General features: G+C 47.8%; 14 protein-coding genes across 14 annotated transcripts, besides 23 other annotated features; all 14 read right to left on the minus strand.

Moving 5' to 3' along the window:
- Nucleotides 1-2353: a mobile genetic element.
- Nucleotides 1-13919: a sequence feature (heterozygous, non-Esmeraldo-like haplotype).
- Nucleotides 2611-3165, minus strand: Tc00.1047053510943.20 (uncharacterized protein; the record flags this gene model as incomplete). Its single annotated transcript, XM_811982.1, has 1 exon — nt 2611-3165. The coding sequence occupies one exon, from the start codon at nt 3163-3165 to the stop codon at nt 2611-2613; it is 555 nt and encodes a 184-aa protein (XP_817075.1).
- Nucleotides 3572-3597: a microsatellite.
- Tc00.1047053510943.23 (hypothetical protein, conserved) lies at nt 3653-4600 on the minus strand (the record flags this gene model as incomplete). The annotated part of the gene is made up of 1 exon (XM_812001.1): nt 3653-4600. The coding sequence occupies one exon, from the start codon at nt 4598-4600 to the stop codon at nt 3653-3655; it is 948 nt and encodes a 315-aa protein (XP_817094.1).
- Nucleotides 3680-3703: a microsatellite.
- Nucleotides 5008-5256, minus strand: Tc00.1047053510943.26 (ribosomal protein L38, putative; the record flags this gene model as incomplete). The annotated part of the gene is made up of 1 exon (XM_812002.1): nt 5008-5256. One exon carries the CDS (start codon nt 5254-5256, stop codon nt 5008-5010), a length of 249 nt encoding a protein of 82 aa, XP_817095.1.
- Tc00.1047053510943.30 (hypothetical protein, conserved) lies at nt 5455-5919 on the minus strand (the record flags this gene model as incomplete). Its single annotated transcript, XM_811983.1, has 1 exon — nt 5455-5919. One exon carries the CDS (start codon nt 5917-5919, stop codon nt 5455-5457), a length of 465 nt encoding a protein of 154 aa, XP_817076.1.
- Nucleotides 6277-6373: a sequence feature (A-rich).
- On the minus strand, nt 6604-8715 carry Tc00.1047053510943.33 (fatty acyl CoA synthetase, putative; the record flags this gene model as incomplete). The annotated part of the gene is made up of 1 exon (XM_812003.1): nt 6604-8715. The coding sequence occupies one exon, from the start codon at nt 8713-8715 to the stop codon at nt 6604-6606; it is 2112 nt and encodes a 703-aa protein (XP_817096.1).
- Nucleotides 9094-9133: a microsatellite.
- Nucleotides 9171-10097, minus strand: Tc00.1047053510943.36 (hypothetical protein, conserved; the record flags this gene model as incomplete). The annotated part of the gene is made up of 1 exon (XM_811999.1): nt 9171-10097. One exon carries the CDS (start codon nt 10095-10097, stop codon nt 9171-9173), a length of 927 nt encoding a protein of 308 aa, XP_817092.1.
- On the minus strand, nt 10743-11861 carry Tc00.1047053510943.40 (protein kinase, putative; the record flags this gene model as incomplete). Its single annotated transcript, XM_811984.1, has 1 exon — nt 10743-11861. The coding sequence occupies one exon, from the start codon at nt 11859-11861 to the stop codon at nt 10743-10745; it is 1119 nt and encodes a 372-aa protein (XP_817077.1).
- Nucleotides 11924-11979: a sequence feature (A-rich).
- Nucleotides 12055-12094: a sequence feature (A-rich).
- Nucleotides 12144-12177: a microsatellite.
- Nucleotides 12190-12210: a microsatellite.
- Nucleotides 12878-12942: a sequence feature (A-rich).
- Nucleotides 13104-13129: a microsatellite.
- Nucleotides 13586-13626: a microsatellite.
- Nucleotides 13909-13955: a microsatellite.
- Nucleotides 13920-13961: a sequence feature (areas merged during assembly that could not be assigned to a particular haplotype. This can correspond to areas where the two haplotypes were merged or to regions with more than two copies in the genome that were merged during assembly.).
- Nucleotides 13962-14113: a microsatellite.
- Nucleotides 13962-14290: a sequence feature (haploid, Esmeraldo-like haplotype).
- Nucleotides 14291-25515: part of a sequence feature (heterozygous, non-Esmeraldo-like haplotype) that runs on past the window's edge.
- Nucleotides 14638-15213, minus strand: Tc00.1047053510943.44 (metaciclina III; the record flags this gene model as incomplete). Its single annotated transcript, XM_812004.1, has 1 exon — nt 14638-15213. The coding sequence occupies one exon, from the start codon at nt 15211-15213 to the stop codon at nt 14638-14640; it is 576 nt and encodes a 191-aa protein (XP_817097.1).
- Nucleotides 15348-15373: a sequence feature (AT_rich).
- On the minus strand, nt 15735-17420 carry Tc00.1047053510943.50 (delta-1-pyrroline-5-carboxylate dehydrogenase, putative; the record flags this gene model as incomplete). The annotated part of the gene is made up of 1 exon (XM_811985.1): nt 15735-17420. The coding sequence occupies one exon, from the start codon at nt 17418-17420 to the stop codon at nt 15735-15737; it is 1686 nt and encodes a 561-aa protein (XP_817078.1).
- On the minus strand, nt 18100-18801 carry Tc00.1047053510943.60 (U2 splicing auxiliary factor, putative; the record flags this gene model as incomplete). Its single annotated transcript, XM_811986.1, has 1 exon — nt 18100-18801. One exon carries the CDS (start codon nt 18799-18801, stop codon nt 18100-18102), a length of 702 nt encoding a protein of 233 aa, XP_817079.1.
- Nucleotides 19440-19502: a sequence feature (A-rich).
- Tc00.1047053510943.70 (hypothetical protein, conserved) lies at nt 19768-21132 on the minus strand (the record flags this gene model as incomplete). Its single annotated transcript, XM_811987.1, has 1 exon — nt 19768-21132. The coding sequence occupies one exon, from the start codon at nt 21130-21132 to the stop codon at nt 19768-19770; it is 1365 nt and encodes a 454-aa protein (XP_817080.1).
- Nucleotides 21270-21291: a microsatellite.
- On the minus strand, nt 21454-23625 carry Tc00.1047053510943.80 (ABC transporter, putative; the record flags this gene model as incomplete). The annotated part of the gene is made up of 1 exon (XM_811988.1): nt 21454-23625. One exon carries the CDS (start codon nt 23623-23625, stop codon nt 21454-21456), a length of 2172 nt encoding a protein of 723 aa, XP_817081.1.
- Nucleotides 23725-23757: a sequence feature (A-rich).
- Tc00.1047053510943.90 (hypothetical protein, conserved) lies at nt 23869-24378 on the minus strand (the record flags this gene model as incomplete). The annotated part of the gene is made up of 1 exon (XM_811989.1): nt 23869-24378. The coding sequence occupies one exon, from the start codon at nt 24376-24378 to the stop codon at nt 23869-23871; it is 510 nt and encodes a 169-aa protein (XP_817082.1).
- On the minus strand, nt 24543-25154 carry Tc00.1047053510943.100 (acetyltransferase, putative; the record flags this gene model as incomplete). Its single annotated transcript, XM_811990.1, has 1 exon — nt 24543-25154. The coding sequence occupies one exon, from the start codon at nt 25152-25154 to the stop codon at nt 24543-24545; it is 612 nt and encodes a 203-aa protein (XP_817083.1).
- Nucleotides 25403-25426: a microsatellite.

Raw genomic sequence — 25515 nt, forward strand, 5'->3', positions numbered from 1 at the left:
CAGGAAACGGCCTCAGCCATCGCAGGTGGCAAATAATGGGAAATGTGTAAAAGAGGAACATTCGCCTCATAAGGGTCGTCTCTGTTCTTGTCGCGTGGCCACGCGATCCATCGTCGTCGTAAACCGGTGGTTTTCTCCTCCACAACCGAGAAAGGGTATTATCCATCCGCCTGTTATTGTGGACGAAGCGTCCTCGATAATTCCTGCTTTTCGTAACTATCGCGCGTCAGCGGTTGGAATGCTTCGTGGAGTTTCGCACGCTTTACCGGAGAAGGGCAGAGGGAAAGGGGACCGCCCGACGAGTCCCCATGCTTGCACGAGTCTCTCCAAGGTAGCCGGGCTCAACCGGCTCTTGATCCACACGGGATTCAGTACAGGCACGTTGACCTGCTGTAGCGGGATGTTTCGTTCATCTTGTGGAGTGGCCAGACGCGTCCTTGTCGCGCGTCTCGTAATTGTGGCAGAATAATGGTAAAAATCATGGAAAAAAGCTCCTCCGCTCTCAGCCAGGGTTCCTGCCCTTCCGCAGCTTCTCCCTTCACATCAATGCGGCCAGCGACGACACCTGGGTCAGCATTGTGGTGCACTTCCCCAAATATCGAACCGTGTTCTGGGGAAGGTCGAACGGGTCGACGTGCTTCGCCAACTGCGAGATCAGCTGTGGGTCCAAATTGTGCGTCTCCACGATTGGAGCAGCGTGCCGCAACACACCGCGTTTTATGGAATGCGCCGTGGCATTCCAAGGAGCCAGAGCTCGTTCCACCTGGGCAGTCGTCAGGTTCGTGAGCCTTCCGTTGTTTCAAAGTGTCATACAGAGCTTTATAATGTCGAAGGCGTCCTGCCCTCGCATCCCCACGAACCGCGAGGCGCAGTGGGGATCCGCTCTCGCCGTCTTCGGTGCCACGGGCCAATACAAAATTAAGGTCCCGTTCGGCTCCAGCGTGACATTTTTTGGGAGTCAAGGCCGCAATCTCGGACCAACGACTCGCCGTTATCCGCGCGAGTCGAAAAACAACACGTTCCTTCCAATCGGTCCGGCTGCGGATAAGTTGATTCAACCCTTCCTTTGTCGAGGGGCGCACCTGTTTCGTTTCCGATCGCGACGCTATTTTTTGTGACCCCAGAATCGCCATGCCCAGCGGGGTTCGATTCATTTCCAACATGGACCGCAGCATCCTGGCGTGCCGCGGTAGGGTCGATGGCGCTACATCTCATATTCCCATCAACAAGGCCGCACAGCTCTCCTCGTTTATCGGCTGTTCGTGCGTGCGGCATAAGGTCGTAAATTGCCCGCCAGGGACATTCTCTGCTTCCACGTTGACGGCGCCCACATCTCTCGAGCGACCTCGTTCGCCCTCCTTGTGTGGCCGGCCCAAAGCAGAGATGTCGGTGCTTCGTCGTACCACAGTTGAGCGTCGTTGGCGGATAAGCTCCATTGCCCTTCTCAACGATTGCGTCGGGCAATTTAAAAGATCGGGTGGAGCGTCGGCGGCGCGGCGCGCTGCCTGTGAGGATTGGTGGGAGGTGGCGGATTGGATGTGGCTGCCGTCGCCAGCGTTCATAAAAAGCATCAAGCAGCCCCTCTGCCGTTTTTTGATGGGCGCCTGTATTGTGAGTAATTCCTTCTCGGGCGCACATTGCATGTAGATGCCTCGTGTTCAAAAATATGACAACGTTGGCATCGCACAGTGCGTTGGGTTTCTCGCCGATCGACGAAAAGCTGGGCTGCCCTGGCATAAGAGTCCGTCTGGTGAACAGCAGTGTAAAGACGGGCGCGCAGTTTGGAAGGCCGGATGCCGGGATCGGATGCCATCGTGAGCTGCATCCGGAATGTATTCCGTAGGGACCTGCCAAAATTCATGATTCGATCGATGGGATCCTGCAGGCCTTCCAGCGCGCCGATCCACTCGAGCAAATTGTCAAAGGCAAGTTTAACCTGCTCGTTGTACTGCTGCCAGCATTGGTATGCGCACCGGAGGTCGATAATGACTCCGGAGGCGCCCTCATTCCATACACGCGAGGGCCACGTAGTGACGTCGAATGCGTAGAAACTGCGGTCCTCTTCCATAGGTAATCGGGCGTCCAGGGGAGAAGTGCGGGAGGGCAACGGCGTGGAAGGGTGGAAATGTGGTCTCGCAGCTTTGCCGTGAGGGGGTCTGTAAGCCGCCGAACTGTGTCGGGCCGCACTGCTAGGCACGCCTCCAGCCATCAAGATATCCGTTTGATTTGTTAGTGTAGATACGCCATCGTTGGCAACGTGTCGAGTAGCGGGGGCCGCGTCCCGCCCCGCAGTCTCCGCATCCTGCGCGGGTTGTTGTGCATTATGGCGTGCCTCCCGTTCCTGGAGTTGAGCAGTGAGGACTCCCGCACCCACTCCTGCAGCTCAGCGCGCTCGCGGACTAACTCGTCAATATGTGACTTCGTTTTTGCTGCCATTTCTTGTAGATTTATTTTGTTCTCATTGCTGCTGCTATCGATTGTTGTGGTAACTTCGTTTTTTCCTGTGTGCTTTTCTTTATGGAGGAGCATTTCCGTGTGAATGTTGTTCTCGATGAAATTGACGGTGTCGTTGTATTCTTTTCCGTTAGAATTTGACGGCACTAGTTTTTCTCATATTTCAATCGTTATTTTATTCTGCATTTCTTCCACGTTATGAGGGCTTGCATTTCTTTTGTTATCTGTTTTTTCCATCACTTGATTGGTCATGGAAAAAACATCTTTTGTTCGTCCATGTCCTTCTCCCGCCTGCTGGCAAACGTCTTTGCCGTTTTCGAGCAGTCGCATCTCCTTGTCATGTTGTATGCCGCTGGACGCTAAGGCGTTGTCGTCTTTGTTTTGACGCTGTTGGAGTGGCCATTCTGTTTTCATTGCCGCCGCACGAGTCATCATTATTTTCTGTTGCTCGATAACTTCAAGACGGCGCAGGCAGAAAATCTGCGGTTTGTCATCGTAGTGCCCGCTTATGCACAAACAGTCACAGGCGCATTTGGAGCTTAGAACAATACCGCAGCGACGGCAATTTGTTTTTCTGTCGAAGAGCCCGAATTTGGCGCCGCAGTCCTGATACTGGCAGTACTTTGCTCTGGACGGCAATTGCCACTCCGTTTGCGGAAGCACGCCAGTGATGGACATGTTGTTGGTGGGTGACGAAGTGGAGGCAGCCATCGCCCTCCCTCTCCCCTTTCCCCCAGTGTTGTCTGCCGTCCGTCCACAGCCCTACGGCAGAAAGAGCGCACACAAAAAAAGTAGCAAAAATTATTGTGAGTAGTGTTCTTTCAATGTGCGTTGGAAAAGAAAAGTTGGGCGAAAGCCACGGGCGTAATGCCCTACTGATGGATCGTGAATTGACACGTTTGTCTCCAAGCATTAAAATAGGAATAAATAAATAAATATTAAGTAAAGAAAGTGAGCGACACAAGCAAATCCTCTTCTCTCCGTTTTTGTTTTTTCCTCTGATATTTCAGCAATACCCTTCCGTTGACCAGGAGGCACAATTTGCGTCGTGCCGCGACAACTTCGAATGGGCGGCCTTCCTCCGCTTCCAATTTTTCGCAAATGCATACATTTATCAATGTATATATATATATATATATATATGTTTTCGGATGCGTTTCGTATTCGATGTTGCTTATTCCACTTTTTGGCCTTTCCCTCACCTTCGCTGCTCGTACTTGCTGAAACCACCACCACCACCACCACCACCCACAATGCCCCCTCTTCTGCCGCTGTTGTGCCCATTTGCTTCCAGCCACGCGTCGTAATCAACCAATCGCAGATATTTAAGTTGCGCACTGTATAGCGTTGATTCATTAAATAAAACTGCGCTTACCAAAAACACAAAGGGGAAAACAACATAAAAAGAGAACCGTGTTGTTTGTCTCATACCATCTTTTAGGTCTTCTTGATGTAAATCACGCAGGTAACATGCCTTACTTGTCATCTCCTGCATGTCCACACCCATCTGTAGTAGGGCCGCGTTTCGGTTTTGCCACAAAGCATACGCATACGAGTAACGCTGAATGTCGGCATAGGCAGTTGCCTTTTCTGCCGTAGACTTATCGGATGTCGTTTGCTGGCCACCAAAAGACGTGGTCGGCTGCAACATCAGAGGGGATCGTACCTCGTGTTGTCTGACGCCATTGCTGTTATTCCCATGCAAGTCCTTCCCCACGTGTTTGGGCCCCGAATTTCCGGGAATAGAAGACAAATTTTCCCGGTGCAAGTTCGGCGCATTCGCGTCGTAGAATAAATTGCTAGTGCCGGGAAAGAAGGACCTGACTGTTTTTGCCAAGCGCACGGACCCCCCACCGCTGGTTGATGGTGGAGCAGATGAAGATACAACCCCAGAAGCCGTTGTAAAAAGCGGTGATGTCATTGGCTGCTGCGGTGGACAACCAGGGCGCCGCACAAGAAACTTCTCCATGCCCTTAAAACACTCACAAAACACAAGACCCACTCTGTCATTGTTATTGGCGCACCGAAGTTTCTCACCGGCTACGGAATCTTCTGCGTGCCCAGTTGAGCTCACAGTTCGCGGCGACAGATGAAGCGATGATCTACGGACAGAAGAAAAACATGGTAGCTTCCTTGGACGATACATTGAGCATAAAATTGCCGCACCCCACAACAGTGTAATTGGTCACTACCCGCAGTAGTGTTCGCGCCCTCTCCCAGTGGACCGTTTGGCAGGCGTAAAAGGGCTAAAACAAAAAAATAGACCCACTCAATGTATGTGTTGGAGGAGCGGGAAGGGAGTGGTACCATAAACAACAACCACAAAAAGAATAACTTTCTTCACAGCAACAAGAACAAGCACGAGGCAAAAGTGGAATGCGCACAAGCGCGGAATAACACCGCCACCTCCACATGAGTGAGGGCAGGCTCAACAACCCGAAAATAACAAAAACAAGAACAGAAAAAAAAAAGAACAACCGTAAATCAAAAAACATGCGGGTTGGAAAACGCCATCCACGGCCCAAATGACGCCGTCGTCTGTGCTTATAAGAATTACTTGCTGCCGGCGTTTGTTTTGGCGTGGGAGCGTGCCGTAACGGTGATCTTCTTCACGGAGGGGTGAATAGAGCGCTCAATTTTGTCCGCCTTCTTCTTGTCCGCGACGACGAGGGTGTAAAGGTAGCGGCTGCAGCGCACCTTGAACTTTGTCTGCGTCGGGTTGTGCTTCACCTTCACACATCTGGCGTCCTTGCGGGAGCAGATGGCGAGGAACTCCTTCAGGCTCTTGATTTCACGGGGCATCGTTCACCACAGGCGGATCCTTGATGGGAGAAAAAGGAAAAAAAAAAAGGAAGAAAAGTGAATAAAAGAGGTTCATGTGGCGTTAATAAAAAAAATAGCGAAAGCGCACAAACAGACGCATTGGAGTTGCTTTGGCAACGCAGCACCGCCATTGCAACAAACACCCAACTCGTTTCACTTCTTCCCGAACCCACCCGTTCAGTTCCGCCTCTTCTCCGAAAAAAGAGGGTCGGTGCTTGCCGAATCGTCATCAAAGAGTTTGCTGGAGTAAACGCCTTTTCCCGCATACGAAGGGATGTTCAAAAAGTCAGGATCATCTAGCTGACGCCGTGGCTTCACCAAATAACGGTCCCCTTTCAACTTCCCTGACAGCCGCGCGTTTGCCTCACTCTGCTGGTCAATTGACTTCTCATGCGCAAACTCCTTCGCCGACAAATAATATATGAGTTTGTTGTACCCAATCAGAAATACGATCCCCCCGGCAACGCAAAGAATGGGCAGGCGGAACTCCTCCCAGAAAAGAAATAGCAAACCTGAGAGTTTCACATTGCCGGCGTGATCGTAAAGAATGCGTCTCTGACGTTCCTGTGCAATGCGATCTCGCTCCTTGTCGCTGTGCTGGCGGTAGTTGCCAAGCCGCCACAGACAACTTCGCCGAAGCATGAAGACCGTACTAAACAAAAGGGGAAATCACAACATGAGACACACAAAAAAGGGACAGCGTAAAAGCGGCAGACACGTCCCTCAAGCAAAAGGCTACACATTCAGCATCGTCAAGCTTCAATTGATCACCGTTAAGTGCCCAGACGGTTTTTTTGCCAAAAAAAAAGTTCAGCCGCAGTGGCAAAAGCAGCAAAAACCATGTACAGCACAAACGCTAGGGAGCACAAGCCAATGGAAAAAAAAGGAAAATAAATAAATAAGGCTTCAGTTAATTGGGGCTCCACTGTGGCAACTCTCCATCGCACCCCCAAAGCTGATTAGGGAACAACATTGATATACATGCATAAATATATATTTAAAAAAAAAAAGAATTGGAAACAAGAGAAAAAAAAAAAGGGGGCTCAAACAAACAAACAAACACGCACACACACACAAAAAAAAAAAAAAAACGAAATTCAGACGGTGCCAGAATCACGCATGCCACCCCACTTTGCCGCCGTTCCCTGCGTCTCTGTATCCTCTCATCAAATCTACTTTCTCCTCAAGAAAAAAAAAAGAAGAACACCAAGTAGAAAAAAAAAACGAATCACGAAGCTCACAACGTGTATGGCTACGAGATCAAAAACACAAATTCTGATGTAAATACAGACTAAAAGCGTAGGAGAAACAGGAATGCAACGCAGGTTAAAAATCCTCGGTAAACAATTCCTTAATTAATTCCTTGTAGCGCTCGTCAATGACGCGTCGCTTCAACTTCATGGCTGCCGTCAAAACATCGTTTTCGGGGGTCCATTCCTCTTCCAACAGCCTCACATGGCGGACTATCTCAAAGCTCCTGCGACCGGCCGCTCGTGCAGTCGCCTGAAACGATTCTGTCGCCTTCCGGCGAAACTCTTTGTTTTCAAGAATGGCAGGAAAGCTGCCAGGAATTTTATTTTCCTTTGCAAATTTCATTACGAGATCTTTAGTGGTGATCCCCAAGGCAACCGTATAACTACGGTTGGGATGCACCAGCACACACACACCATTGTTCGTAACAAGGCCGTTTGCTCCATAGGTTGCCTCCAGAGTCTCTAGCGCGATGTATTCACCGTTGGAATTCTTTGCCAGCGCCTTCACACGGCCCACAATGCTAATCGTTCCATTGGATGCTATGGCACCCACATCACCCGTGTGAAACCAGCCATCGTTGTCAATGACCTCCTTTGTCTGTTCCTCCTGCTTATAATATCCCTTGAAAAGAAATGGCCCACGCAGCAATATTTCCCCACGGGGTTCCGGTTTGTCGGTGTGCTTGTACTCCTCTGTGTCAAGTAACCTTATTTCCAGGGAATTGAGTGGTGGACCAACATTCACGTATTCAAGATTGCCCGTACGCTGAATTCCACCGCAGCAGACTGTTTCTGTGAGTCCCCATCCTTGAATAATCATGCCGAATACAACATTTACAAACTCTTGTGTAGAGGGGTTCATAGGCCCTCCACCAGAGAGCAGCACACGTACACGGCCTCCCAATGCCTTGCGTACCTGCGAAAAAACTCTGGCGTTATAATAAGGCGTGTCTTTTCCTTCCTTTAGCGCCTTGAGACGGGACTGGTAGGCACAATCAAAGACACGACGTTTTAAGGAGCCCGGTGGGGGTAACTTTGCCTCCACCCCTTTTTTTACCGTATCAAAGATACGTGGAACACCAACGACAAGCACGGGGCGATACTCCTCAAAATCTCCTCGCGGTTTTGCAAAGGTACTCGACAGTGTCCGTGGACTACCAAAACAAATGGTACACCCACGAAGAAACAGGATGCTCAACACAGCAAGTTCCATAATATGGGCAAGTGGCAAATACGAACAATACGTTTCCGATTCATTTGGCTCGCCAAGAACGTCCCGGACGCGATGAGCCAAAGCTGAAAATCCCGCTGATATACTTCCGTGAGAGTGCATTACACCCTTCGGATTCCCTGTGGTACCGCTTGTGTACATAATAAGTGCAAGATCATCGCAGTTCTCCGAACTGGGAAGATTTACAACTGAAACCTTACTGTCCTCGCCTTTTTTCAGGACATCGGTCCAAGCATACAGAGTATAACCTGCAGTATCCGTAGACTCTGGAAATGAGCCAAGATAAATAATAATAGTGCCGAGGATCCCCATCTTCCTTAATACACCAATTAGTTTTAAAACATTACTTCCATTGCAAATAACAGCTTTACAATGGGTTTCCTTTAGCGCATAGGCAAGAGCATCATCACCCAAGTTTGCGTACACAGTCGCCGCAACCATACGACGAGACCAAATGGCATGAATCGAACAGAACCATTCCCATCGAGTTTCTTCATACATTGCCACCTTCTCTCCTTCTTGAAGTCCAATTTCAGCTAATCCCTTCCCCAGTTTCTCTATGTTTGTCCACAATTGCGAATAGGTTATGTTACGACGTTCTGGTTCAAACACGCACACTTCCATCGTCTTCTCTTTGCCAGTATGATCGGTTGAAGTAATGCGCTCAATATTTTCTACGACACGGTATGTCATGGCCGTATTATTTTTGCGTTCCTTGCACATTTTAAACACATTCTGGGTTGGGGTTTCTGAAAGATAGTAACTCTGAACGATTTTTTTGTGTTCCTCTTCTGACATGCCAACCACGCGGTAAATGGCGGAGGCGTTGTTCTTCTCTGTCCCTGGAACGGGCTCCGATTGCTTCCCAAGCCTCATATATTCCTGGTATTCGCTAAAGTCAACAAGAGTCCGCTCGTTCTGCCGCTCCATCATAGACGTCACACAGCCTCCCATCTTTGTTTTTCGTTGTATTATGCTGCTTGAATGTGTCCTTTTGGTAAAAATCAAGACCAATATGTATGTTTTGTGCCTATTTTTATCTCTTATACTACTTCCGCAAAGTTCTCAAAAGTACTTGTCCCTTCTTCACCTCTCCTCACATTCAAATGTCGTTGCTGCCATGGATAGCAGTGTCGGATTCGACGGAGAAGATTGGCATGAGATGGGCACATAAGCCGACGTAAAGAAAAAAAAAAGAAAAGACGAAAACCGGAACCCGAAAAAAAGAAGGTTATGACGCGCGTCAAGCGTCAAACCAAAATATCAAAGGTATGGAAAGAATTTAAAAAAAGAAAAGGTAACAACGCCTCAGAGCGCCTCCAGTCCACTCAGACACACACACACACACACACATGCAAAAACACACACACACGGTCACACCAATCGATGCGCGGACCAAACAGAAAACACTAGTCGGGCGTCATGCCGGGGTAAAGTGTGACGTGAGGGCCAAGGAAGCGACCGGCGCGGTTCCACGTGGGCGGAATCCAAAAAATACGACGACCTTGTAGCGTTGTGTACGCTGACATGATGTGTCCCCGGCGGCGGCGTTCTAGTGCCTGTTGCGATGCTCGCGAAAAAAACTTCAGCCGCGGTTCAAGTGAAAGACGCTCTTCAAACTGAAACAACGGGGGGAACCCCCACGGTGTCATCGCCTCCGAGCGCTCCACAATGCGTTGGTAAAGCTCAAAGTAGGACGCCATGGGGCGTCGTGTGAGGCCCATTCGCCGCATCACATCCGCTGCGGCGCTAATACCTGCGAGCCGTGTTGCAGCACCGCCTTCCATTTGCCGCTTTGCAATTTCACGGTAGGCAGGGCTACGCACAGCGGACTCATAAAATCGAAAAGCAGTTCGTAATGTCATCTCTCCATTTGCGACCGCCTCGGCAAGTGTGCGTAGGTGGTTATACACAAGACGTGAGCGAACATCCCCTGGATTTAGCACGGACATTGCCGTATGGCAGAGCCAAACAAACGTATCATCATTTTCTGAGAGTTTGTCGTAAACCTTCTTAAAGCGACGTCCCGAGATGAGTTGGTCATACGAGGCACCTTGGATAAACTCCACTAGTGCCTCAAACTCGGTATCCCCACGTGACATGAGTTCCCGCCGCGATCTTTCGCCCTCAAGGTTCTTCGGTATCATTTGCACCTCCCGCATGGCCTCACCACCAGAAGAAAAACGTGCCTTCTGCTTCTCTTTAAGTGGGTCGGTTGTGAAGGATGCTTTGATGAAGTGCGCCGGGTAGTTGGGTGTCGGGTGGATGGGAACAATGACGCGACGTTTCGCCGCAAACATCGACTTGTCCTGCAGAACGCAACAACACCGCATCATGACTCGCTTGTAGCGTTGGCTTCCGCACGACTCCTACAAAATGTTGTTTAGAAAAAAAACTATATTTGCGGCGGTTGGAAGCTGCAAAAGAAAAAAAAACAACAACAACCCTCGCCACCTCTCTTATTGGATGCAAAAACCTTCAGGTGCACGTACTCACACACAGGCACGCACATGCACCGACAACTCTCGTCGTTTCTTCTTCTTCTACTTCGAGTGGGCACTCGCTTGCCCTCGTGGGCCGTAATGTTATGAACCCACACATACACACACACACAGAAAAAAAAAAAGCAAGTGAGCAGGCAAACCAAGAAAATAAAAAATAAAATAAAGGCAACAAGTCAAATAAAACAGAAACGATCACCGCTCGGCAATAATAAAAACCCAAACGCCCGAAGAAGCCGCCAGAAAACACAAGTAAAAATATGTGGGAAGAAAAAAAAAAAAGGAAAGAAAAAAGGTACTCGCTAACACGCAACGTAAACTCAGCAGAAAAATTCAGAAATTGAAAAATATAAAATGCCACAGAAGGAAAAGGGCATTTGGATGAACGTCCTCAGATAACTTAATTTCGTTGCTTATCCTCCCTTCCCTTTTTTTTTATGTTGCCGGTTTGCTTGTCCATCGGTGATAACGGCAGGCACTTCAGCTGGCATCCTCGCTGGCGAGAAGTTCCTCCGAAAACATCGGCACCAGCTCCTCTATTTTCTCCATCAATTCCTCCATGGAAAGGGAGCTGATAGACGAAAACTGTGGGCTCGTACACTGCTCATCCTGGGCCGCAATCATTTCATTGATAAATGTGCGACAGGGTTCAAACCAGGCATGCTGCAGCGCCTTATCCGCTGTCGGTCGGTCACGCGGGTTAAATGAAAGCAGATTCTCCGCCAGATCAATGATGAGCGACTTCTCCGCATCTTTCCCCTGTAAAATGGGAGTGCGAAGTAATAATTCACGCAGCATCGATTTACGTGGTCGTTTTTCAATCACTGAAAGGGCGTAGTTCTTGGCGTTCACAGAGGCCCGGGCGAATGGCTGCCCCTCGTTAAACACAGTAGCCGGCGGGGTGCCCACCAGATGAAAAATAAGGTTCAACTGATCCGCAGAGTCGTTGCACTTTCCTGGGAAGAGGTGTCGACGAAGGAGCAGCTCACACACAATGACACCTACACTCCACAAGTCGTTTGCGGCATCGTATTCCGCGTCAAGGATGATCTCCGGCGCACGATACCACTGCGTCACGACACCAAAAGAAAGCTGCTCATCCGGATCAAAGAAGCGACTAAGGCCAAAATCACAAACAAAAACCTGTGAATTGTAGTTGATAAGAATGTTACGCGTAGAAAAATCGCGGTGCAGGACATTACATCGGTGCATGGCGCGTAAGGCAAGAAGCAACTGACATGTAATGTAACGAATGATGTTTTCTGAGAGCGCAATAGACTTGCTCTTCACCACCAAAGAGAGATCGGACGGAATGTAATCCATCACCACATACACATCCTTCTCGCGGCTCGTCGGCCGGAAAAGCAGTCGGCATCCCACAACTTGCTCGCAAAACTGCAAGTTTTGCAAAATTTCAATTTCGCGCAGCACACGGCGAAGTGTCTCCTCGCTCTTAACATAATTTGGTATCTTCTTAATGGCAATTTGGTCCGTGCCGTAAACCGCCTTGCAGACCGCGCCGTACGACCCCTGGCCAATGATGGACTCCACCTTAAACACTGGCGGGACATCAAAGATAAGGGGCGCACAGCTGTTCATCTACGCGGTGTTCCCCTCCCTCAGCCCCCGTCCCGTGCACTCCCATCAACCCAAAGCATTGGAGAAGAAAAAAGAAAAAAAAGGAAAAACTGTAAGCAAACAAACAAACAAAAAAAAAGCAATGCAATTCTCAACGCACCCCCCCCTGTGCAAACGAGCTGTTCGCCACCCTCTCTCCCCTGCAGCACTGCTGTGAGAATAGAAATAAAAACAAATAATAAAATAAAAACAAACACGCATGCATGGGGATAAACACAACTTTGTAATCCACCATGAGGAGAGAAAAAAAAAAAAAAAGAAAATATATAAAAAAAAAGATATAGAGCTTTATATATATATATATATATATCTCCATGAGAACAACAATCTCCATAATAGAGAAATTATTCATACAGTTTGGGTATTTGTCTCTTTTCACTGAAGAGGTCAATAACAAAAATAAAAAAACGATTGCCGGCGTAAAACACACAAAAAAAACAAAAAATCAAAAAAAAAAAAGTTTTCTTCATTTTACACCGCAGCCTTTATTGTATTCGCCGTGCCTTGCACAAAAGTCATCTGCAGAGAAATCGTGCAGCTTCACCCAGGCAGGCTTCGCATTTTTGTTTGGCAAATCAAAAAAAAAACTGTTTGTTGCTTTTCTTCAGTTCGACAACACAAATGTGGCCGCGTGTTGCCCTTTGCGACCACGCCCTCAGCTCGCCGTGTAAACGCATTCGCCCCACTACCATCCACTTTGGAGGCAATTCCTCTGGGGGCCAAACGCATGAGAGTTCCCTTTTTTTCTTTTTTCTTCTTTCGTCTGTCTTTCAGCCGTAATTATCGATGTGCTGCCCGCATGATGCCTCCCGCCGCCGGAGTGCTCTTCGCTTCTGCAGCGGCAGGCCGTGCCATTCCCTCAAGTCAGTGTTCCTGCGGCCGCACCCAAAACGCGGGAAGGCCCGCGCAAACACTCGCACCCACGCACACCACGGCAGTGACCAACTGATAAAAACAAATGCAGCCCCAACCCCGTAAAATACAAAACCCAAAACATAAAAAAAAAAACAAAAAATGACACGTACAAAAATAAAAATAAAAATTCCAAGGCTCTTCTTAAATAAGTTGACTTTCTAATACGCCACACGTAGTTCTTCACTGCAGGAAAACATACAAATATATAAGTAATATAAAAATGAAGAAATGCAGGGAAAACAACAACAACAAAAAGACATAAAAGGGGCCACAAAAAACACCTCCCCTAAAAAAAAAAAAAAAAAAAAAAAAAATACTAAAAAAATCCACAAGAATAAAGTAAGAAAATGCACGCACGAAATCCCAGACAACCACTACCTCCAAAGATCATTGCACACATACAAAAAGCAAAGAAAAGCAAAAAGAACGGGTCAAAATAAAAATAAATACAAATACTAGAAAAAAGCAGCAGGAAATGGGGATGCATACGTTAGATGGTACCGAGTGCAATATATACACGCTCCTCCCCAGTACAGAGGGTTAGGGAGGGGGGATTTGCTACACCGCCGTAGCCCACCTCACTCTTTTATTTGATCCCCCCCCCTTCGCCTTCCGCAAATCTCCTCTTTTTTTTCCTTTTCCCTTTTACATTGCCCCCCCCCTCCATTCCCTGCCGTTTTCCCTCCGCGGTGGCGCAATATGACGTCGTGCAGCCAACAACAACAATACCACCAGAGAAATACATGCGAAAGGATCAACACGGAGCGCACAAAAAAAAAAAAAAAAAAAAAACGAAAAACAACAACAAAAAGTGATTCGTCGTCGTTGTTGGAAGAAGGAAGAAAAAAGAAAAGTGTGATGATCACCACGCGCACCCCCCCCCCCAAAAAAAAAAAAAAAAAGATACACAAAAAATCTCTTCCAGAAATAAAAACAAAATTCCTTTTCTTTTCTTTTGCGTGGTTTCTGTCGTGTAATTACTTGCACCCGGAAAGCTTTCCTTTAGTTTTGCGTAGAAAAACTTAAACAATAATCGAGAGAACGACAAAACAACCTCCACACGCATATACACACATCCCGCAGACGTACATGCAAAAAAAAAAAAAAAAAAAAACACAAAAAAAAAACACAAAATAAAAATATTTAATAAATAAAAATAATTACATGTAAATATGTACACATTTGTACGTAAATACGCATATATACAGATATATAATCACGTACATAGGTGAATACACCGATACGCGTATATATAAGTAATATATACTTGTACATATATACATATACATTTATATTTATTGAGGAAACCCACACATAGGAAGAGTAAAAATAATAACAATAAAAAAAAGGCATATGAAATGAACACACAAGAAAAACAATAATGAACATTAATTGCTGTTTGAGGTGAGGAAATTATACCCCAATATTACGGGTTTGCAGAATGGGGGAGGCTTTGATAAAAAGCACAAGCCTCGCCCCCCCATTGAGCACAACACCAACATTTCCATTCCGCACAATTTACAGAGCCTTACGTTTTTTTTCTTTTTTACACCATTCAAATAATTTTCTTGTCTCTCCTTCGCTTTTTTGTTTCTTTTTTACTGGTTCCCCCCTCTTTGCCAATTATGCACAGACACAAAAAAAAGAATCAGATGCAGCAATGAGGTTTTGGAGCCCTCGACACGCGAAATAATTTATTTGCGTTTTCCACACTCGTTGCTATTTGAATCTTTTTTCTTGTTTCTTTGCTGCCGTTTACTCCCTCTCATTATTTGCCCTCAATTGGCGCAGAAACTGCTAATGATGGGAACGACAATTCACGTTAGGGCCCACCTGTCCTCGGGCGCTTTAGACTCTTCTCACTGTCCCCGCCTCTCCTTCTGCCTATTACACGTCCCGCGTCCGCCCGCCTTGCAGCGTGTTCGGAAACGGGATCAGTGCTGCCGCTTGCTCGGCTCCCTGTCGATGTGGACGGGAGGACAGACGCGCGGCTCTCTGACAACACGACCTCATGTGGGTCGCTTTCCGTAGAGCGAGAAGGGCGCCTCCGTGAACTCTCCTCTGACGTCCTTGTCTCCTCGTCACGGTGGCGACGCTGATGCTCCCGTCCTTGATCCCGCGCGTCATCCGTTGACGACAAGGCGGCATTGGCAACAGCAAGAGGCATGCTGTCATCTTCGTTATCCTTGCGCGAGCGTGGGAGATAGGAGCGGCCACGTGTGGGGGCGGTTGCCACCACGGAACGCCCTGAAAAGGAGAGAGCGTACCGTCCGCTGCCTTCACCCGTGCGTGCTCTCCCCCGCCCGGCCGATGCCTGAGGCGTTCCCTGACGGCCCTGATCGCGAAGTCGACGGAGGAATTCTTTCAGGTGGGATTTGTTATCTTTGCGTCGCGACATACTTCCGCCACCTCTTATGCCTTTGGAGCCACCCCCCGTGGCTTCTTTCCTCAATGTCTATTATTGTGTGACGCAGCGGAGAAACAAGAAGAAGAAAAAATAAATAAACGCACCGAATGTTGGTTGCGTAGAAGAAATAAAAAAATTTTAAAAAATAAATGGAAAACAAACAAAAGGCATTTTTTTTTTTTTTTTTTCGGACCTGATGACAATAACAACAACAAAAAAAAAAAAGAAGGAAGAAAAGAAAAAGCACCAATCCACTTGAAGTAAACAAATACACAAACGCTCCCGGTTCGCTCTGAACGGATCGCATATTGTTTCTTCACATGAAACGCGTAGTTAAATAAGAAAATATCAAACTCCCCCTCCTACCCCCTTTCCCCCCTCCCCCACCGTCCCCGATTTGTGTAATCACCCAACTGCTGGAAGTTAGTAATAAAAATTTAAGGCCGTTCAAGTCTCACATAGATGTATTTCTATTGGCCACATTGCATCACACAATTCATGCTATTACTTCTCTAAACAAACAGGCGGTCTGGCAATTGGTGAGGATACGACACCTGCGTGCTGTGGTCAAAGTTTTCTTTAATTGTACGTGCCGAAACCCACCGAGTCAGGAAAAGAGGGCTGCCGGGCTTGTCATTTGAACCACTCGCACGAGCACCACCAAAAGGTTGTTGGCCCACGACCGCACCGGTACATTTGTCATTGATATAGTAGTTCCCCGCGGCGTAACGCAAATGTTTTGTTGTTGCATCACGAATGGCCTGACGATCTTGCGCAAAGATGCTGCCAGTGAGTGCATACTTTGTGGAGCGGTTGACGACATCGCACACATCCGACCAGAATCCTGGCTTGCTGTCATCATACACATGCACCGTTAAGATGGGTCCAAAGATCTCTTCGTGCATTAGCTGTGCCTGACTGTCCTTCGATTCAACGATTGTTGGTTGCACAAACCAACCCTCCGTCTTATCGTATCCACCACCAGCAATAACAGAATACGTTGATGGACTCGATTTGGCAATATCTATATACTTTTTATTCCGTTCAAAGGCAGTTTCATCGATAACGGCGCACATAAAGCTCTTGAAATCATCTGGCTGACCCATCTTGAGCTGTTCGTGCACACCAAGCATATAATTCTTCAATTCTTCCCATCGGCTCTTGGGGGCATATAGCCGCGAAGTGGCGCTACACTTCTGGCCCTGAAATTCAAACGCCCCACGTACTGTCAAAGCCGCCGCAAGTTTCAAATCGGCGCTCGGATGAACGAGGTGGAAGTCTTTTCCACCCGTTTCACCACTTATACGTGGAATGTTGCGGTACTCCTCCAATCGTGCGTAGATTTGTTTGTTAATAGACATAAAAACTTTCGTCGAACCGGTGAATGCAACTCCTGCCAGATCGCGGTGGGAGTTCACAAAATTGGTCATGACGTCTGGTTCGCATGGCAAGAAGTTCACCACACCCGCGGGTAAACCAGCCTCCTCGAATACTTTATACAGCAAATAATTTGAAAGCACCGCATGAGGGGATGGTTTCCAGAGTACAACGTTACCCATCAATGCGGGACAAGCAACGAGGTTTGCTGCGATCGCTGCGAAGTTAAATGGCGCAATGGTTGACACAAAACCCTCAAGTGGGCGGTAGTCAAGTGAGTTCCAAACGGCTCCGCTGCTTGGGGAGAGTGGCTGATCGCGGTACAAATTCTCCGCATAATGCACTGAGAAACGTAGAAAGTCGCACGATTCCGCGATCACGTCAATCTCCGCCTGAAAAGGACTTTTGCTCTGTCCCAGCATAGTCGCCGCCCGCAGTTCATGACGGTACTTTGTCGAGATAAGGTGGGCCGCATGAAGAAAGATGGCCGCACGATCTCTGAAGGATGTCTGGCTCCACTCGCGTGAAGCTTGTAGTGCGGTGTCAATGGCCTTCTGTGCCAACTCTGGCGTGGCATTGTACGACGTTGCAAGGTGTTTCTTGTGGTCGGACGGGATCGTGCGGCGAATAACATTGTCAGTGCGGTACTCCTTCCCGCCAATCACAATTGGGCAGTCCGTTACACTCTCGCGCATACGCCTGCATGCCTCCAGAGTACCATTCGCAGAGACACTTCCAGCTTCAAATGTGTCCATTGGCTCATTCACGATAGTTGGGCATTTCGCGTACGCAAAAGCGAATTGCAGTGTGCGACGTAACATAGTAATACCCCTTTTTATTTACTTATTTTTCTTTTTGCTTTGTGTTCTTTTTCTTGAAGAATGACTGTGTCGTTATTCTTTGGTTTGGTTTGCTTTTTTGCTCTCTTTCCCAGATTTCACCCTCGTTAATAAATTGCCATTAGAGAATAATAATAAGAAAAAAGAAAACAACAACAACAAAATGTAAAGAAAATAAATGTACGCAAATAAACACGGGCTTGAGGGCCGTGGTTTTGTTATAATTGACGTTACCCGCCCGACCCTCTACTTTTTTTTTTTTTTTTTGCCTCTCCCAGGCCCCTTGAAAAGAAGAAGATCTGCAAAGTCTTTATTTACGAACAGCCTCTCATTTATTCCATCAACAGTATCAGAATCATTTTTTTTTTTTTCTTTCTGCCATTGTTACAGAAAGCAGATTGCAGAATTGAATTTGGAAGCGTGTGAGAGCCCCCTTTCTAGACTGCCAATAATAAGCACTCATGCATCCTCCCCATTGAGGAAACTCAAGTGCATTGGAAATAACGTTTCATCAACGGGGTCATGCTCACATGTCCACAGCGTAAACATTAAGGCGTTTCCTTTTCTTGGTGCAGCTGTTCCTGTTATTGGGAAAAAACACACTCCGATTTTTAAAATAAATCCTTCTTGTTGTTACTTTTGCCTTTTGTTCCCCCGCACGCTACTTCAAGGGACAATCCCGAGAGATATGGCCACTCTTGCCGCATATGTGGCACAAATCACTTGGATGCGGTCTTGGCGATCTGGAACGCTCCCTGCCGCGATCCTTCGAGCGTTCTCGCTTGCGGTCACTTCCTCGGCTATGTTTCTCCTTCTTCTTCCAGTACTTCGCCTGCTCCTTCTCCAACTTCTCCATGAGCTTGCGGGAGACTTTGATGATGTGCAGATAGTTGCACTGTGCCCCGCGTCCACACTTTCCCTCAAGATCTTCCTTGCAGCAGGCGTCGGCAAAGTTGGTGACAGGACTCAGCTCCGGAAGAAGAATAATTTCGTTTAACTTTTTCGCCTTTAGTTCCCGCGCAATGTGAGACGCGTCCGCGGCTTCTTCAAAGCGAATGTACACATTCCCGAGGAGGTGGTCGCCCAGATTGCTCACAACACGCAACTCTGCAATTCTGCCTAGCTCCATGAAGGTGCGCCATGTTTCCTTGTAAAAGTGCTCAAAGTGCCGCTTCAAATACTTTCGGTCAAAATGAAAGTCCCACTGGCGATCCTGAATGTGCTCAATCGCCATCGGGTTCGGGTACATCATCGGAAAGAGAACAGTCGGAGACGACGTCGGGCGCACATGGACCTTCGTGCAGTGATCACCGTGGCGGCAGGCGCCCATTTTGGAAAAGAAAATGCAGCGATCCTGATACATCACTCAACCAATGGCAAAATAATGGCCCAAGATAATAATACAAAAGAAAAAAAAAAGTAATGAGAAAAAAAACAGTTGCTTTTTTTTTCTTTTTTTTGATCGTGCCGTGCTCCTTCTATGCGTTTTACAGCCGCGGAATAACTATTGATATGTATGTGTTATCGTTTTCTGTCTGTATTTATTGCGTAAAGGTGAGAAGTACGTAAAAAACAAATACCTGCAAATACTCCTCGGGTATTATTGAGTTGCTTCTTTGGTTTGTTTTACTCACAGGTAGTGACTGTCGGAGAGTTGTTGTTTTTTGGAGGGGGGCAGAGGGGGAAGAGAACGCCGCAGAGGATTGTGTGTGAGGCTCTACGCCCAGCAAAAAGGATGCAAACGTGCAACGAGGCAGAAGAAGGAGAACAAGAGAAGAAGTAATGAAACGACAGCAACAACAAAAACAACAAAATCTTCTTTTCCTTTAGTTTATTCCTTCACTTGTTACTTTACTTCGCTTGCCTGCTTACTTTAAAAAAAGAAAAAATAAATACTCCGCTGGCAGTGGCACCCTCTTGCGGCCGCTGCTGCGTCATGATCCGTCTTCGCATGCGGCCCCCTTCTCTTGTCCTTCACTAAGAGACTTCTGCGGAAGCAACAAAACAAAAATAAGTGAAAAAAGGTAGCGGAATGAAAAGTAAAAAAATAAATAAAAATAAAAAGTATATATATATATATACTGAGAGGTGGAGTCGAATTTCTCTTCACCAATTGCCTTCTTTCCAGCTCCATCTCACACACACACACACACACCCGCTTCCCCAATATATATTCTATAGTTATGCTGTATCTGTATGTATGGTAATCGCCCCTCCTTTTTTTCCATGCCAAATACCACAAAAGAAGATGTACACCGTACCTGGAGGGGGATAAGAAGTATGGGAATGTAGAGCAATTTCTATGAAATTCTGTCACTCACTCACTCACTCAATCGCCATATGATACCACCGAGAGTGAGCTCTCAGAATCCACGAGTGCATCGCAACCATTGTTGTGTGTGTACAATGGTCCTTCCGAGTCAATGCATGCCGTGACAGAGTCCACACGGCTCAGTACGTCAATGGAAAGGGCACTGCAATCGTATGAAAACTCTGAGCGCGGGCAAAGCGTGTGGCCGTAACTGACATGGCGACCCAATGTTGTCACGGCACAGCGTAGTGCACTTTCCAAAAGAGCGTGTAGGCGTTGTTGTTTGTTGTCATTCCGCCTAGTTGGATAAAAAAAGTCCTGTATGGCCAGACGCGTCGACTGTATTGCTGTCACCGTCTTTGTAAGCCACCAATCCCTTGCCGTTGACTCAAGCACCGCGACACTCTGACACCACACATACGGCACGTCACAAAACGTCATGCACGACCGTGTGTAGCAATGCGTCACGGTACTATCCCCACTGTCTCCCAAGAGAAGAACGGGGTCCTGCTGCCGTGTAAAAGGCCTTCCAGCAACGGCACACAGGAGGCACCCGGCATGGCGGTGTACCACCGACACAAGACAATACGCGGAAGCGCACGACAAAACATCTGAGAACTGAAGCGACTCCACGAGCCGGCGGAACACCGCATCTTCTACGCAATCCTTTTTGCTGCAGTCAAACACATACAGGACAAGCTCGCTGTCCGATGTTTCCTGTACCCTCGTGCAAAATTCCTCAGGGGTGCACTTTCGCGTGCTATCCCTTACGGCTTGGCTGCGTCGCTTTGGCTGCGCGACCCCCTCCAACGCCTTGCCAAGCTGTTCAGAGGCAATCCACATGTCAAGACCATCGGCAAATTGTCTCCCTATCATAGTCGCACTAACACTACCGGAAGACAACGCGCTGCAGCAGCGTTCATGTATACGAATGTCTTCCTTCACCGTGAAGTTAAAAAGCATTCCACAGAGGCCACACTTCAAGACACCGCCAGCATTGTTTTGGCCAAAGTCTAAAGACGTTTGCACAGCAGCTTGCGGGCTCCTAGCACCGTTGCGCATCCGCCTCGTTTTCTCCGCGCAACGCAAGAAAGTGGGGGGGCGACTAGGTGCCCCGTCGCCGACATTCTCCTTGTCTATCTGCGGCGCTGCGGCGTGGAAAGCAACATCTGACGCACAATGACGGAGAGGCATTTTGCTTGTTGTTGCCGCCAACGAAGAAGATGTCGCTGCTGATGTTTCCAGCGCCAGCGGGAGCCCGTCATTCACTCCCTTTGTCGCCCCATGGGCCCAGGGATCGGCGGTGGGAGAAGCGGAAGCCACATCCAGAGCCTCCTCCCGCCCCTTGGAAAAGTACTCAAGGAGACTTCGCTGGCGCTTCATTTGTTGTTGTTCTTTGGTTTGGCTGAAGCATTAAACAAAATAATAACAATAATAAAGGAGGAAATCATTGTGACCAACAAGCCCAACAGAGTTATCGGGAAAAGGGATCGGAGAGTGCAGTCAGCCAGCCCCCTTCCAAAAAAAAAAAAAAAAAAAAAACAGCCCACATAAAAATAGAGAAAGTAATTCTCCTCATCACCCATCGAGTGCATTAGGATGCCAAATTGGCCTGCATGTCTCTTTACAAAAAAAGGGTGTAGAGGCGTAAACACAAGCACACAGAGAGACACACACAGACACAAAGAGAAGTGCCTCAGAGCTTTAGCGTAGCTGTTTGAGAACAATTTCACGGTACTCGCTAAAGTCCCCGTCGAAGCGCTTGATGGTGTTGTTGGCGCAGACATACATCTCATCACAAAGAGACGTAATAAAGTGTTCGTCGTGGGAAATCACTAGCAAACCACCCTTAAACTCCAATAGTGCCTCAATAAGCGCATCCAGAGAGTCAATGTCAAGATGGTTTGTGGGCTCGTCCAACAAGAGCAGGTGCGGACGAGTGAAGGTGATCCACGCCAGCACAACACGCGACTTTTGGCCACCAGAGAGCGTGTAAATAGGCTGTAGCGCCTTATCACCCGTAAGGCCAAGAGAACCAAGATGGGCGCGTAACATCTGGTCCTCCACGTGTGGAAACTTGGAGCGCATAAACTCAATCGAGGAGAGTTGTGGTGATAGAAACTCCAGGTGGTGCTGCGCGAAGTGGGCAACGCGGATTTTTTTGTTACGCACAACATGACCCTGGCGTGGTTCCAGCTTGCCGTAACAAAGGTTCATAAAAGTCGACTTACCCACACCATTTGCCCCCAAAAGTCCAACACGGGAGTTTTCATCGAGGCCGAAGTTAACATCCCGGAAAAGTGTCTGGCCAGCTTTGTACCCAAATTCACACTCTACCATCTGCAGGTACGCTCCTGGCACGGGTTCCGGCTCGGGGAATTTAAAGGTAAACTGTGGATCGTATTTGATCGCCGCCACAACCTCCATGCGTTCAAGCATCTTAATGCGGGACTGAGCCATCTTTGCACGGTTTGCATTGTACCGAAAGCGGTCTATGAATTTTTGGATATGGGCACGCTGTCGTTCCTGTGCCTCGTGGTTCTTCTGTTGCTGCCGTAACTGTTCCACCCGTGTCACCTCAAACTGCTCATAATTCCCCGTATAATAACGCAGTTGTTTGTCATCGAGGTGGATAATCTCCTGGCAGACATTATTCAAGAAGGAGCGAGAGTGAGAGACCACCACAAGTGTGCGGCGCCAGTCTTTTAAAAACTGCTCAAGCCACAAAACGGCAAAGAGATCCAAGTGGTTCGTCGGCTCATCCAAAAGAAGAACGTCGGGCTCCACATACAACGCGCGTGCCAACGCCACTCGCATACGCCAACCACCTGAAAGATTCTTTGTAGGAGATGACATCATCTCACGTGTAAAGCTCAAACCATTCAAAATGGATGATGCACGAGCCTCTGCACTGTGGGCCTCGATAGCATCCAGTCGTTCATACACTTCCTTAAGCCGTGTGCTTGCCTCATCATCGTTACATTTTAAAAGATCCTGCTCTTCTCGCAGCAACTGTTCACGTTCAACGTCCGCGGCAAGAATCACCTGTAATGGCGTTTCGTTGCCTGCCACCACCTCCTGTTCCACGTGTAAAATCTGCACAAAAGGACTCACGCCTTCCAATTCTCGCTCTGTGAGAGCCCGCAACAGAGTCGTCTTACCCGTGCCGTTTCGACCAACAAGACCATATTTGTGACCCGTTAAAATATTAAGATCCGTGTTGTCAAGCAGAACGTTCTTGCCCATGTGAATATGAATGTTTTCGCAGCGAATGTCACTGGAGTACGATCCTCCCTCATTCTTGTGGTGCAGTTTCACGATGGCGGTGGCATTGGCAATGCCTCGTTTGCGCAAAAATTCCTCATATTCCTCCGCCATCATTGATTTCTTCTCCTCCTCCTTTCGTTTTCTGCGTGTCTCCTTCGCTGCGTTGCGTTTCGTCTCCCACGTCCAGTCTGCATTTGTATTTATCATCGTTACTTTACCAACGTTATTTATCATTGTCGCTTTCTTTAGGTTTTCTTCATATTGCCGCCCAATACTAACAGCATTAACCAGACGACTTATATCCTCCTTTGGCTTCTGCGCCAAGCCCCGTGTCTCCATCTCGCTGCAGATCGCATCCACCGCCTTGTTCAGGGCGTCCTCACTGGGACAGACGGCGAACTCAGCGAGGTAGAGTTTGAGTGTGTGACGAATTGTCTCCTCCGGCAGGTACGATGCGGGGTTCATCTGCCCCTCAAGCATCTTCAACAGGTACTCGAGCACGCACTCATCCAGCTGCCGCAGACCGACCTCTGGCACATTGTCCTGAAAGACACGTACGACGTCGGGGTGACGTGCATCGAGTACAGCCTTCACCTGCAAAAGGTCCATCTACAAACCGATGTGGACAAACAAATTGGCCTCTTTTCTCTCCGTTTTACCTTCTCCTTCAAAAATTGTGGCAAAAAACAAATTCATGGAGAGAGGGGGGAAAAGCAAAAAAGAAAAAAGAAAAAAAAAGAAGTACTTGTGGATAAACATACACCAACATGCACATAACTCGCCTCCTCCAGAAAGGGCACAAAAAAAAAATAATAATAATCAGAACAACAAAAACAAGAAAAATCCCTCACTCTACGTATCCATCGACAAGCCACGGTGCTCCAGCTCCGCCCTCCACTGCTCCTTCTCCAAGGAATACAACTCCAACAACGCTCGGTGCCGCGCATGGATCGCCTCTACTTTTTCCACTCGCTCCAGCTCCCGGCGCTCATCTCCGGCGGCGCCACCCGCCATGCGCTTCCCATTTTTGCCGGAAGCCAAAAGCAACTTTACATGAGCTCGCGCCTCTTCGTCCAACAGCCGCAGGCGTTCTTCTTGAATTACCTGGTCACGGATCGTGGCAAAGACGTGCTCTGGCAAGATGTCCCGACGCTTGTTAACATCGTGCAGTGCACCAAATTTGCCGCCCGGACGCACCCCTGAGATGTGGGAGTCACGGTCTTTACCGCTGGGATAATATCGCATGATTCTTTTTTTTCTCTCTCTCCCCTTTTTTTTTTTGTTTAAAACCCCAAAACGGAATAAGAACGAAGGAAATATATATGTACAGGTATACATAGATGCACATATATATTTAGTCATGCACGCAGAGTTGAGAGAATTCGTGGAAGCGAAGAAATCACCTGCACAAAAACAAAAAGACAACAACAACCTCTCATGGCAAATTCAAATATCCGTCCAATTTCGCTTATGCAATTCATAGAACGAATGAAATAAAGGAAAAAAGTGAAACGGCCCTTCATTTGTCATTTCTTCTTTCCGTTCTTTACGCCACCACTTTTGGCACGTTGCGATTGCGTAGACGCGGTACCGATCTGCGGCACCACCTTGCGAAGCTTGAAAGCATCGCACTCTTCAAGGCCAGTATAGTATTTCGGTACTTTCTCCACCACTTCAAAGCCAAAACTCTTGTAGAATTCCATGGCACCAGATCCCACCTGCACGTGAAGCGTCACTTCCCGAATGCAAAGCTTTGTTTCCTTTGCCACGTTTCTCAGTATGGTATCGAGCAGGTGGCTGCCAATACCCAATCGACGATACGGCGCAAGCACAGCAATAGTCATGACGTACAAACGATACTCGTTCTCGTTCGTTGTGCTCTCCAGACGACAAGTGCAGCTACCGACAAGCATGTCATAATATAGTGCAATCTGATTGTACTGATGGCCACACGGCCGCAAGTACGTATCATAGTAGGAGTCCGAGTACTTGACGGCAAGGCAGTATTGGTCTAGGATGCGAATACGCTCAACCACACGAGGGTCGTCCAGGGTTCGGATCTGCAGACCCTCCACGGGACGCAGCTCAGGACCCACATATCTACTTTGGTTCACGGCGGCATTATTGGCGGCGACCATGACTATTTTGTTTTATGTGGTTTCCTTCTCGTTCGATTTGCTAACCCCGTCGTTTTTCTTTTTTTTCTCTCTCTCTTTCCTTCTTTATTGTTCTTGTCGTCTAAAGTCGCCTGGCGGCAGCTCTAAAAAAAAAAAAAGAGAGAGAGACGGAAAAACCAGAAACAGCAGCAGCGATAACATCAAAACGCCACTCCGCATCAGCAGCAGACACACACACAATATATGTATTACAGTAAGAAATACTAGCCAAAAAAAAAAAAAAAAAAAAAAAACAACAACAAAGTACCAGCAAATAAATTACAACAAAACGACGTTGTTCCCCCCCCCTGCGGGAACACATCAAATTCCGAGGCTGCCACCA

Source organism: Trypanosoma cruzi, genomic scaffold, assembly GCF_000209065.1.
Source record: "Trypanosoma cruzi strain CL Brener 1047053516985 genomic scaffold, whole genome shotgun sequence".
Taxonomy (NCBI): Eukaryota; Euglenozoa; class Kinetoplastea; order Trypanosomatida; family Trypanosomatidae; genus Trypanosoma; species Trypanosoma cruzi.